Here is a 13,452-nt window from a genome sequence, read left to right as displayed (position 1 = left end):
TTTGCCGAACATGATGGCTTTTGAACCTTGACGGCTTGAACCTTGACGGCTTGAACGCCTCCTTCACGCTACAATATAGCCTGGGTTCTCGCTACTTCTCGGGCAACACTCACCATGCAGGGACCATGACCTGGAGAGTGTGCTCGATTCCGGGCCATACAAGGTTCTTGAGTGACACTTGACGGTAACCAGGGAAATGGCCAAGTAATTAGTTTCCCGTCACGGGCATCAGTAGCTAGCAGCTCATCACGCCCGGCTGATGTCACTGAGGGAGTTTCAGTGAGCTTAGAAAGGGCGTAGTTTGACCTTGACCAATGACGCAATGTTGTTGTTTTTATGAACACAATATTAAAAATGTATACATGTAATACAATCAATGTGTAGATAATAAAAGGTGGAGGAAGTTGAGCAGGAATCATGAAATAGACAAGCAGGACAGACCACTGAACATTACAAAGTCATGGCAGTGGGCAACTTGTCACAGATTGGCCGCCGGTGCGCATCACACCCAGCCGTGGCCAATATTGTGACAGGTTACTGAATACAAGTGGAGTGTGTGTGAAAGAATTGAAAAAAAGGATAAATTATCCTTTGCTCCGTGTGAGAGCCAATAAGGCAGACTTCTGTATCCGTGCGAACGAGTAAGCTCAAAAAACTGATCTTGGAAAAGGCGCCAAGTTAATTTAATTGACCATAGCCACCGGCTTCTCATGATTTGCAAACGCTGCCAATAGCGGAGAGGATTCTGCATAGATAGCGCACAAACAAAGAATGGCATCAAAGCAAAGTTAGTGCAAGTAATAGCCACAATAATTATTATAATGCACGAGGTCAGCAAATCAGTAGATGAACACTCGGTTGGTCTTCCACACCACATGGCACACAGGCCCGCCGGAAACGGTCCGGTTGGTCAGGTTATCACCGAACCAACTGTGTGGCTACCAACGCATGTTTATTGCTGAGGAGGGTATGTACCCGCCCATATGATACACACAGTATGAAAGACTAAGGCACAACCAGACCAATTGAAAACTGCTTCCGGCAGTCCTGGCACGGAATGCTGATAATTTCGAACCCCAAATTGCCGACGAGAACCTTTCAATTATCCGGACATTCTAATAATCCAAACATGTACCCACCATAGAGTAGTAACTACTATGATATGCACATACCAAGTTGTACTCACTCGCGTCATCTATCTAGTAGGTATACACGTTGCAAAGACCAAAAGAATGAAAAAAGGACTTACGAGGTCTTGGAGAAGTTCTCATTCTCGCACATGTTGACGAGGGCATAGACCTGACGGAACGCAAAGTCAACCTGCGCGCGGCGAGCACCGACACGGGCAGAGCAGCAAACAGTGCAAACATGAACGCATGTCTCAGGAAATAGCTGGCACACATGACAGCTCAGTACTGGCTGCAGAGCGTTGCCATGCCCACGGAGCATGCATGAACACACAGTATACCTGGTATACTGTGAGTCTACAAATTCGGCCGCCCCAAGACGAAAATAGGTTAAGATTCACGTTATTTCTGACGCGACGCGAAAGTTCAGCTCGCGTCATCTGGTTCGCGTGTCGAAAAACAACGCGAGTGACCTGCAGCTCACGTCGAAATTAGGAGTTTTATGCCAGATTTGATGTGAAATTGCGCGTCACGTCGGAAATAACGTGCATATTAACATCTCTAATAACCGAAAATAAATACGCGCCGAATACTTGTTGACCTACAGTAGGACTATGACAACGGTCGTCATCGGTTACAGATTCACAATCTCTGAGGACAGTGCATGTCCAGAGCAAAGGTCCTGTTGTCTTGCGAAAGTGCTCGGCCCGTGAAGAGGAGCCTTAGACACAAGTTAGTTGAAGCGGCATGTAAGTTCCGTAGTTACTGCGGCTTTCATTGCAACAATGCCAACCACCACAGAGCATGTCTGCAGTGCATTCCTATAATATGTCTGGCCTGGAGCAGGGTTGTCCAGGCTCCTGCTGCTTGTGATGGTGATCATGCTCCTGTGCTTACCTGTGAGACATCAAAGCAGCTGCTGCTATAGGCATGCACAGCAGCCTCGGCGCAGTCAAAGTCACGTGGCTGCGTCTTAGTGCTTAAGATCTCGCTGGTCATGTCCTGGTCAGAGTTGTTGGCCCCCTCGACGATCTTCGCTGTGACATCGGCGATTTGATTGCGAAGCTAGAGCCCCAAAGAGGTAGAAGAACAGCAGAGAAGAGGTCCATGCAATTGCACAGATGTCAGATGTCAGCTGCACGTACAGCCTTAGCTCTACCCTGGTACCATGACTACATGCAGAGTCACGAGTTGAGATTTACACAGTCCGTTATTCCTAGCAAAAAAAATGAGGACCAAGGAACTACAAGTTACGCTATAATGTCCACTAACACCACCAGTTACTTGGCAATCAGCTCACGTGATAACATAACAGGACATTGACCACGGTACTGACGTTCTACAACTAACTGCTTTTTTATTCCATTGGAATTTCATGGCTGTCAGTTTACCAGAATAATAACAGTTCCCGGCATACTAACATGTAGAACATTTCAAAAGCCTATCTTTTCTTCACACATGTTTCTTGCACTTCCATTCTCACCTTTGGCCATCACAATGCATTCATTGTCAAAGGTGAGTGCGTGTGTGTGTGTGCGCGCGCGCACGTAGAGGAGCGGGGGATGAACTCACACTAAGCTCGTCCGAGAGTGCGATGCGCAGCTCGGTCTTCTCCTGCTCAGTGGTGGCGTCCATCAAGCGGTTATAGAGGATGGCCAGGGGAACATTGGGCGAGGCCACCTTGTCGGCACAGTAGTCCTTGATGGCAGCCTGCACGTAGAATGCCAGTACAAAGAAAAACCGCACGGTTAGCCTATCACCCTAACCACCCTTGGAAATATTCATGATGCCTTTGTTGCGTCTCATGTCCGCATATCTTCATTCACATGTAAATTGTATCACTTCCTCACTGCTGTTTATGATACTTCAGTACAACAAAAAGCATTACTATGGCACTACCCAAGAAAGGCTAGCAGCACTATTCGGCCTTGTACAGATTAGTTTACATCTACCACCACACCACAACCGTAGCGAGAGAGTGCAGTGTTGGTGTGGCGGTTGATGTAAGATTAGAATCATGGCACCACCCCATTCAGGCTTGAAACAAACACCCATCTGTTCATCTCCCTGCATGGCACTTACCGGTGCAGTGATACGCCTCAGTTGCTTGTCAATGGCACTGCCCTGAACACCGCCCAAGAACTCCTGAATCTGCTCCGTGTTGAATTTCTGCACGAGCACCCACATATGCACGCATGAACAGGAACACGAACAAGCACACATGCACACATACACACTCACGTGCGCGTGTACACACGCGCACACTCACACACACACACACACACACACACACACACAACACACAAATTGGTTAGCCTACGTTCCCGCAAGAATATTAAACCAGCTGCTATCAGCGACAAGAGACAGGGACCGCTGCAGAACAGCTGCCCGAACCAGACTCAAGTACACACCCACAAACAATGGTGTACATGAGGTACTTATGATCCTATGGACTCTTACCATGTCTCCAAACTCCATGACATGGCTGCTCTTGGTCTCCTCCTTCACTGACAAGAATTGTGTCTGGAGGTCTTCAGTCGTTCCAACCTGTGCAGAATTGCGCGAGTCCACATGTATGCAGGCACACACACACGCACATGCAAGCACACACACACACACACACATACACGCACATACACACACACACACACAAATCAGGATGTCAACCCACAGAAATATGAAAACAGCATACCGGTTGCTACACGCACACGGACTACAAACGTGCACTTTCGTGTCAGCCTCCCAGCCAATATTATAATAATTATACTAGTAGCCTTGGCCATGGCTAAGCATCAACAAGGCAGAGAGCGGGACAACTTCACGCCAACGCGCGCGCGCGCACACACACACACACACACACACACACACACACACACACACACACACACACACCTTATCAGTGTCCTCCATCCACTTGACGCTGTAGACATCGCCCAGGAAGGTGCGGCGCAGCTTGTCGTAGTAGCAAGCGTATGACGACTCGTGTGCATTGGCGGCCGTGGTGGCAAAGATGTCCCTGTTCTTAGGCAGAAGGTCGCCTTCGAACATTGATCCAGACTCGCACGCCTCCATGTAGAAAACAAGCTGCTTGTACATCTTCTTTGTGTGCATTTTCTCAAGAGCGCTGTTCAGCTCCTTGGCACTAAGCTGTAACAGAAGGAGAAAAGCATAACAGATCACCTGAATGTAGGAGTACTCCAGCACAAGCAGGTTATAATCAGTTACCGGTGGAGTACCAAATCCGATCGACGCAACGTCGAGGGTTAGGGAACTAAGCTGATACTTGTACAATAGTAGCACCTAGATGATATGAATATACACATGGTATGCACGCACAGCTTCTCTCTCTCTCTCTCTCTCTCTCTCTCTCTCTCTCTCTCTCTCTCTCTCTCTCTCTCTCTCTCTCTCTCTCTCTCTCTCTCTCTCTCTCTCTCTCTCTCTCTCTCTCTCTCTTTCAGGTTCTGCTGCTTCTGGCTGTCACCAATATCTAAGTATGTGGAGCCTAAGTACGTGTGCAATGATAGACTTTCTAGAGTTGAAACCATAGCATTCTTCACGACCTCTGGATTAAAATGATAGCAATGCTGTTCTACTCACAGTGCCACGAGGAAAGGCGACAAAGCCTGGTGCACCATGATCTACAAAGTTGATGAACACATGGTCATTGGGACCGCTGGGAAAGCACAGAAAAGCACATACAGCAAAGGGTATCACTCAGTAGGAGACGACCAGGGATTATACGATGCTGTTCACGCCGTTAACGTTTATGGGTGGTGAGTAAGCTCCATACGGTTCAAAACATCAGATTTGTGGAAACTGGCTCCATTGTCTAGATAACGCCTGCATGCATGCCATTCCTCCTCACAGCACGAGTCCGTATTTGTTGTCAAGTAGTTGCTCCAGGTTGTTTTCCACTTATCGCTGAAATGTCCATAACCGACGACATTGGCAAATTGAAGAGTGACACGGGAATTCTGAGCTCGACAATGCAATTGCTTACGGGTGATTGAAGGAGCAATTTCGCAACGTAGCTATTTCCACTAATGTACCGTGTAGATAGATATCGAGGTAGAGAGAGAGAGAGAGAGAGAGAGAGAGAGAGAGAGAGAGAGAGAGAGAGAGAGAGAGAGAGAGAGAGAGAGAGAGCGAGAGAGAGAGAGCGAGAGAGAGAGAGAGCGACAGAGAGAGAGAGAGAGATGTGTTTGTGTGTGGGGGGGGGGGGGGGGGGGTGCGCGTATGTGCATGTGTGTGCATACGTGTGTGTCTGTGTGTGCAAGGTGATTTTATACATAATATGTTCCATGGCGCTAACCCAGTCCCAGATAGTTTTTCAGTCACGTAAGCTGTCCTAACAAGTGAAATTTTCTGCAGCGCCCAAGTTCAATTTCAACTCAGCTCACCTTTCCAGGACCTTTCCAGAGCCCTTGCCAGCCATTGCCTCCTTGTTGCCGGTGATGACATTGAGGAAGTTCTCTGGCGTGACCTGCTCACCGGTGTAGTCCTTCACAACGCCGTGATATACATCCGTGCCGTTCAGCTTGTTGATGAGGATGCCCTTGGTGGGGTTCTCGTTGCTCTCCGCGATGTCGTCCATCATGAAGACGATGATGCGCTCGTCCGGGATGCCATGCTTGTGAAGGATCTGATATGCGTGGCACACATCGGCCTAGGCAGCAAGAAGTAAAACACAGAGTCGGAAACCGTGTACTGTAGGCTGTAAACACTATGTAGCCGGGAACACACTACACACACGCAATCACTGCAAAGCCTGTACTGTGTACACACTACACAGCTTGTATACTACTTCGAGAGAATACCGCACTCGAATAGTGGATGCCACTGTTTGCCTGAACACTATGAGACACTGAGCCGTGTAATACACGCCAGTAGCACACACTGAGACGTGATTGTTGCTACATGCCACCGTGTACTGCCGTCACCAGTACATGTGCTGTGATAACCACTTAGTATGGACTCGGATAAGACGCACAAAACCTAGGGTTTGGGACCCGGTTGAGAGGGTGTGTGGACCGGAGGTTAGAGCTCTACTGAGAGGGTAGTTGGATTTGGGGTCAGGGACACAGTTGATAGGGTGTATGCACCCCACACCAGGGACCCTGCCGAGAGGGTATGTGCACCTGGGGTCCGGGACTGATTTTCGATTTTCTGGCAAAATATTAATATTTTCGATGTACCCCCCCCCTCCCCTTTGTTTGGGCGAAGGAGTCGTAGCATACAGCCTACAAGGAAACGACTGCAGCACTAAATCGTGGGGGGTTTGACCTCAGATTGCCCGATACAGTCTCCCTTGGGGCAGGGCCGCTTTACACATGCTGGCTTGTGGCCTTTCTCGTCTGGGCCGCACTTGGGATGAGCAGGTCAAGGCCCCGATCGCAATCAAGAATTACATAAACTACGGCTGACATACATGTAGAACTTTGAGACTGGGGGGGGGAGTTGAAAAGTAAATCATTTTAGGTTCTGTTGCGGACATTGAAATCCATTGAGAAGTCAAGCGGCCACTGGGCGCAGCCTTAGCAGCCGTAATAATAATTATATGAGCACTGCTGGTCCATTTCCGCAGTGCGTACGTGAACCACAGCGTGTGTAATCACTAATGCAGTACAGTCATGTAAAGGGTACTGGCCCCGGTCATTCCACCAGATTTCAATGTCCACAACAGCATTGTACAGTCAGTATCGCCTACAGCGTTGGTGTTTGATTTTGAGCATTTTATCACTATATTAAAAGCGATAATTATATTACTATGACCGATACTGCATGTACTGTATGCGAGTGGGGTATCAAAAGACTCAGCGCGCCGTACACATACACACTGCATAGTTGGTTGCAGCGTACGTCCTGTGTACTCCTACTGTGAGAAATGCACCCTATTATCAGTATCATGCCTGTGCAGCCAAGGCCCCTGGCACACAACGTCAGCATATCCTCACAATGGAGGCATTTTGGACAACTATTACAAGTAGAACTCACAAAACAACACTGGGCTAATTTTTCACAAAGAAGTAACTTCCTGTCCGCCTCTGACACCGGCAAAAATAATGTAGTAGAGGTCTTTTGAAAATGGAATTTGATCACTACAGGCGATAAAATGATTACAATAGACGATTATTACTACTAGAGTATATGCGGTAACTGTGTACTGTAAATCGTGAAATTATTGCGATGGTCTAATTTCTGCGAAATCCGCGACCGCGTGGAAATCGCGAAATTTAGACAGCGCGAAAAGGAGATCCATGAAAGATTTAGCAAGAATGCCACAGGTTTAGCAAGAATGCCATTCTGCAATCGCAAAATTAAAACCTCGCAAACCTGTCCGGATTCTGAAAATGCGAACTAAAAACGCCGCGAAAATTTCACGCTTTACAGTATACTTAGTTATGGCAAATGAAAATGAGTTTGAGAAGTTGATCACTATAGCCGCTATAATAATAACCGCCAACCATATAGGCGATACGTACTGTACTATGATTTCGTGTCGTCAGGCTGCCTCGTCTCCCAACCTACTTCAGTACATGCAATGACTCTCTGGTCAAGGCTAAACCCCTGATGCTAGGAGTGTGATAGCGGCTCCCTTGGAGTGTATCCGGACCATACAGTACATTAGGGACCTTTCGCACCCCGCGTACGGATACGAAACGAATGCTGATTCGTCACCTGGGTTCGAGGATTCGTCAGAGTCCCTGCGGAGAACTCGTTTTCACGAATGGAAGCCTCTTCATTCGTGGCACGCTCCGAATCCGTCAGGTACACATTTATTTTATTTTGTACACATGTTTTGCAAGGTACACATTTTTCCCTTGATTCCATGATCTATTATTATAATATTATATGATCCATGCACGTGTGCGTGTAAAAACCCGTACGCCAAGCTACCGGCGCCCGCGGCCGTATTCGTAGTTGCCATGCACATTTGCATGACGACTTGCGAAACCTGAAATCTGTTTTCAACGAAACGATTACGAGCCGAATCAAACTTTCGTTTCGCATTCGTTTCGTAGCAAATGCGAAAGGTCCCTATTATCAAGATGGGATCAGTCAAGAACCAGACACCCACACTTTCCTCACGTGTGAACAAAATTGCTACAGTACAGTACAGTAAGTTGTTGTATTAATTTTACTATTAAATTTTTAGTCATACGAGTACTCACCTGGTGTCTGTAGTTGTAGTAACCTGCCGAGCCAGCAACCAGCACGGCCCAGTGTTTGCCCTCCGCATCAGGTTCAACTGGAGACCCTGCTACCAATGCAGCTAGGGAGAAAAGGGACAGGAGTGCAAAGTACCTCATGGTGGGTTCAAAACTACCTCTACTGACTGCCGTTCAAGAGGTGTTGTGGATTGCTCGGTCCAGGACGCGATAGTGAAGCAGGCTATTTGAATGCTGGGATATAATATTTGTCTTCCTTCACCTCAGCCAAGCATGAGCAGCTACAATGTAGAGCCAGAGAGGATTGAAGTGCATGCCGTTCTCGTCGGTTCTTTTCGCTGACTAGTCAGTCGTCCGTACCCGTACCCGTACCTTCTTTTGTAGTACAGTAGTATAGTAGTACTAGTAGTAGCGTAGTTTGTACTGTACTGACTGTCACTGTGTCAGAGTCACGCGCAGTGTCGGGGTCCGGGTGAGTAGAGTCACACGACTTCAGTCAGTCTTCTTGTGACTTGTGCAAGCTGCCAAACGCTACTACATCAGTACAGTCTAGTCTGTCAGTCATCAGTGCCAGTGGCAGTGGTCATGCTGCAGCGATCGAGTGTATGCAACTGCCTGAAATAATCATGCCGCATAGATAGACTCATACCAAGAGTCCATAACCCATGGACTCTTGCTCATACTCATACTGAGTAGATCTACTCATACTCATAGGCACATACTCATACTGACATAGATCTAGTTTTTGACAAAGAAAGTCACGCGTGCATGACTGGATCATGTGACTGACCTGATGCATAATTTAGAAAAGCGATCCTGTCAGCTTTTCTATTATTGTGTTCACATGGCAGAAAAAACGACATCGCTATGCTACGTAAGTTTCTACGTAAGGTGCTCGGTATTTCACTTAGGCTACGTAAGTCTCTACGTAAGGTGCTCGGTATTAGATCTACCAACGCGTGGTAGCCGTGTGCTGTGCACGTGCACGGCAGACATTGTGTTCAGTGCATGCAGTCTAGTCCGCAGATCCGTGTTCGGATGTGCATGCGCGAGGAACTACTTCCTTCTTTGGAACTGCTTCTTGGATGAGCTGGTTCGGAAAATTCTCCTGGCTTATTTCGTTTCGGCGCTGCTGAGACCTCCTTTCGCGGAATATTACTCAATGACAGGTGAGTTGACCAGTTGCCTTTGATTCATTTGCTTGTGTTGACTCTTTCATTCAGGAAAAGTGTGCTGATTTTGGAGCGGAATGCAATAAATAATGGAAAAGTTGACAGGATCTCTTTTCTAAATTTTACTTTTCTGCTGCCGAGCTGCGAGGCGTCCTTTTACGGAATACTCGATGACAGATGATCTCTAAGTAACTGAGTTGACCGGTTTCCTTCGATTCATTTGCTTATGTTCACCCTTTCATTTACGGAAACGTGTGTTGATTTTATTCGGATTTAGATCCATTTTTATCTCTTTGCCTTTGTCTACAGTGTGCGAAGAACGCGAGTTCACCTTCTTGACGGTAAGGCTTATGTTAGATGTGTTGTCGAAATACTCATATTCATTGTACATTGACACGTTACAAGTAAGGTACTGGTCAGTGGCATACTATCGTTGGCAGTTGCCAATCTGGAGGGAAAGTTTCAAGTACCAATTGACCGAGTTTGCAAAATAAATTCGCATATCAGGGGAAATCTCTATTGTGGAGAGGTTCAGTAACTTGTTTGTTTCATACGAAACAATCCAATGGGTGCAGTCTCGTGAAAATCTCGTACTTGTATGATTGGATTTGTTTACTCGAGTCTGGGCTGTTTGATTTGTGACTAGCGCCGGGATTGCACTGCCACAAATAAAGTTCCGTGCCGCCAAAGCAAGAATTACGATCTGCAATCTGTTTGTAGTACCTGTAAGAATGTGGAGTACATGTATCGTACTTTCTCTGTTGCTGTTTCAGTTGCCGTCATGTTGCTAAAGAAAGGTTCAGTAGAGAGGTTCTACAAAACGAAAATTCGAACGAAGTTTCGCGACAGTCCTTGAAAAAGTGTGTGCGAATTTTTGCACGAACTTTGCGTTCTGCACATTTTCGTAGTTTGCGCGGGCCAAGTGCACGTACGCCATGACCCGATCTCACGAAATTTCCTACGACAGTTCATTTCGCGTTCCCTGCAAGTTTCGCACTTCATGATGTAGAGCGAAAGTTTGTACGCATTTTCGTTTTGCAGAATCTCTCTAGTGACTCAATTGTTTCATACGAGACGAGTCAATGAGTCGGTGTGGCTTAGAATCTTTCGCTGTAGAAGAAATCTATTCGTATGTCTATTGGAGAAATAATTGTATTCTGGTTATAAAATAGGTTAAGACAAACTCACAGAATATATACCATCGGTCCCTTGGTGTTCGTCCTAAAGAGGTTCGACTGGATATCATTCATACTCACCAAAAGATGTGTAAGATTTTATTATTGTGGAGTGCCTTGTTTATCTCTCAGTACCTCCAACCATAGCCTTGCCCCTTTTATCCTCGGGATCAGTGTAGTTGTTGGAACGAGGTTTTGGACTCAGCAATGTATTCGTTTACATTTTAATTCATGTTTATTGTTCCTCCTTTGCTGTGTTGTTTTAGAAAATCGTGGCCTAACAGTTTGAAGTCATTGAACTACTTCCAAAAGTTGTATCGGCATCAACAGGATTACCATTTCAGTGCAATATGATGCAGGATGACCTTATCACGATAAGCCATGATTATAAACCATTATAAACACAGAATCAACAAAAACATCTGCGACACGCACCTGGCTACATTTCTCAAATAAATCTGATCGAGGGTGGGGAAATCTGAAATATCTGAAAGGCAAGACAATTTTATGACAGAGTCATGAAATTCTGCTACAGCAACATGCACAGAATGACCTCCGTATAAAAAAGTATCACCACCACCAGACCACGACTCGCATGTTTCCCCGCCGAAGAACATGCATTATGCTAGTGCCATTTTCTCCAAGAAAAGGCTTGCACATCATGCGTATAATATGGTATTAGTGAGGTTCTGCCACACGGTATAACGTGCCAAAGTACGTATGGAAACTTCGCCGCGGTACGGGATTTAGTTTGATACGGATTTTTTCATACCGTTTTCCGTGTGAAGCGCGGTTCACACGGACCGGACTCCGTGTGAAAAGTGAGCGTACAGAGTACATATGGCGGGGTGTTCGTGCATGCTTCGAGCATGCTACGTACAGCAGAACCGGTGCAACGTACGAAAAATCCGTGTCAAACTTCACTGCAGTTGACACGGAGTTTGGTACAGTAGGTATCGGTTATAGCGTGGGTGTTTGAAAAACGACATTTGATTCTTATTGCCGATATTTCTTACACACGATAAATCACGTGTGACATATCATATGCACGTGTGACATAATACATGTTTGGCATGTGGACACGTACAATCATGTAGGTCTACACATGATACACACGGATCAGACTCGCGGTCGTGCTAGGCGACTGCGGAGCAGCAGATACGAGAGAAGTCGGAAGAAAGAGTCCGACTGGACAGAAAAAGTGATTCTCCAATGCTCAGTTAGACATAACTCTCTTTTTGTGTTGAATATTATTGTATTGAGCATGCACAGAGCACAGATGTTATTACTACAGGCGATACATTTTGCACTAATCTGGCATATTTTGCTACACAAAATCCATTCTTAGGGCCGATATATTCTACTATGCGATAATACTGCTTGTAAGAATAAATATACACATAAAATAGGTGTTATGATTATGAAAAAATGAGTGTTCATTCTTGTAGGCAGTATATTCTTGTATACGACCACACTATAACCGATACGCACTGTACGTAGTTCCGTGTAGCAGAACCTCTCTATTGATATGATGTGAAGGCCATCATTTACATATTGATATAGGGCATTCCATTGATTGGTGACAGAAAAAACAAAAGAAATTATAGCAATAAAAACTGCTTTATGGCAGTTTTCTAAAAAAAGTTATTGTGTTCTAGTCCATGGACCCGTCTAAAAAGTAAGAAATTAACGAAATGTGATAGCCGAAAATTAAAATTTCACACAAAACCTCACAATAATCACACACAGAACGAAAAGCTACATGTACCGTAGAAGACCTTTTCTCCTCGTGATCCTCTTTCCTATGCATGCATGTTGCCAATTGTTGGTGCAGTACAAGTTTAGTGTTGAAAGCAGCATTTCAAGTGTTGTGATTATTGTGAGGTTTTGTGTGAAATTTTAATTTTCGGCTATCACATTTCGTTAATTAATTTCTTACTTTTTAGACGGGTCCATGGACTAGAACACAATAACTTTTTTTAGAAAACTGCCATAAAGCAGTTTTTATTGCTATAATTATTGAACTGCATGCAGCTAGCTAGCCCTGGCTGCCCTGCACGCGCAGGTTGAGATCGAGACTTCCAGTTCCAGAGTAGGGACAGTCCATTCACAAAAGATGGGCCCTGGCTCTGGCGAGCTCCCGTATTAGGCGATTTTTCAAGATTTTATCGTACACAGTGCAGTGCTGTGAAATTTGAAATTTGAAAAGACTTCAGTGTGACGGAAGCTCTTGCCAGCGTTGCCTCAGCCAAAGCGTCACAGCGTGCAGATCACCGCCAGAAAGCGAAGACCGACATCCGTGGCTTCGCTGCCGACGCATCGCCCACTTTGCAGCACACAATTCAGTTGGCAAGTGAGCCTGGCGCCTCCAGCTGGCTTACTTGTCGTCCGCTATCCCGTCATGGATTTGTGCTATCCAAAAGCGAGTTCCGCGATGGTTTGGCACTGCGCTATGGCTGGCGGCCTTCTCGCTTACCGTCAACCTGTGTCTGTGGAGCCAGCTTCACAGTAGCCCATGCCCTGACATGCAGCACCGGAGGTTTCCCGTCACTTCGACACAATGAGGTGCGGGACATCACTGCCTCGCTATTGAAACGTGTCGCCAATAGTGTCGCTATCGAGCCACACTTACAACCGCTCTCTGGTGAGCAGCTCCGCTACAAGACTGCCTCCACAGAAGACCAGGCTCGACTTGATGTTGCGGCGAGTGGTGTTTGGGGAGGTCGGTTTGAGAGAGTCTTTCTCGATATTCGGGTTTTCAACCCCTTTGCTCCCTCAAATCGATCCTCTTCCATCACCGCTTGCTACC

At 46.3% G+C, this 13,452-nt stretch overlaps 1 protein-coding gene across 1 annotated transcript; it reads right to left on the bottom strand.

Moving 5' to 3' along the window:
• Positions 1-280: 280 nt before the first annotated feature.
• LOC135808491 (legumain-like) lies at positions 281-8,646 on the bottom strand. The gene is made up of 10 exons (XM_065321690.1): positions 8,300-8,646; positions 5,528-5,793; positions 4,725-4,800; positions 4,020-4,274; positions 3,588-3,674; positions 3,210-3,296; positions 2,700-2,837; positions 2,025-2,192; positions 1,250-1,320; positions 281-745 (listed from the first exon to the last, which is right to left on the bottom strand). The coding sequence occupies exons 1-10, from the start codon at positions 8,435-8,437 to the stop codon at positions 709-711; spliced, it is 1,323 nt and encodes a 440-aa protein (XP_065177762.1). The 5' UTR covers positions 8,438-8,646; the 3' UTR covers positions 281-708.
• Positions 8,647-13,452: the final 4,806 nt, after the last annotated feature.

This window comes from Sycon ciliatum, chromosome 2 (assembly GCF_964019385.1).
Source record: "Sycon ciliatum chromosome 2, ocSycCili1.1, whole genome shotgun sequence".
In the NCBI taxonomy this organism is placed as follows: domain Eukaryota; kingdom Metazoa; phylum Porifera; class Calcarea; order Leucosolenida; family Sycettidae; genus Sycon; species Sycon ciliatum.
Note: the sequence above shows the minus strand (reverse complement) of the source record. Positions and strands in the feature narration are given on the sequence as shown.

Bases quoted from the DNA above. Each gene is read 5' to 3' on its own strand.
- LOC135808491 (XM_065321690.1), bottom strand. From the start codon at position 8,437: ATGAGGTACTTTGCACTCCTGTCCCTTTTCTCCCTAGCTGCATTGGTA. The intron at 4,801-5,527 runs GTGAGCTGAGTT...GTGCTTTCCCAG, and splicing joins TCTGGAAAGGTCCTGGAAAG to CGGTCCCAATGACCATGTGT. The intron at 4,275-4,724 runs GTGAGTAGAACA...CTTCTGTTACAG, and splicing joins TCGCCTTTCCTCGTGGCACT to CTTAGTGCCAAGGAGCTGAA.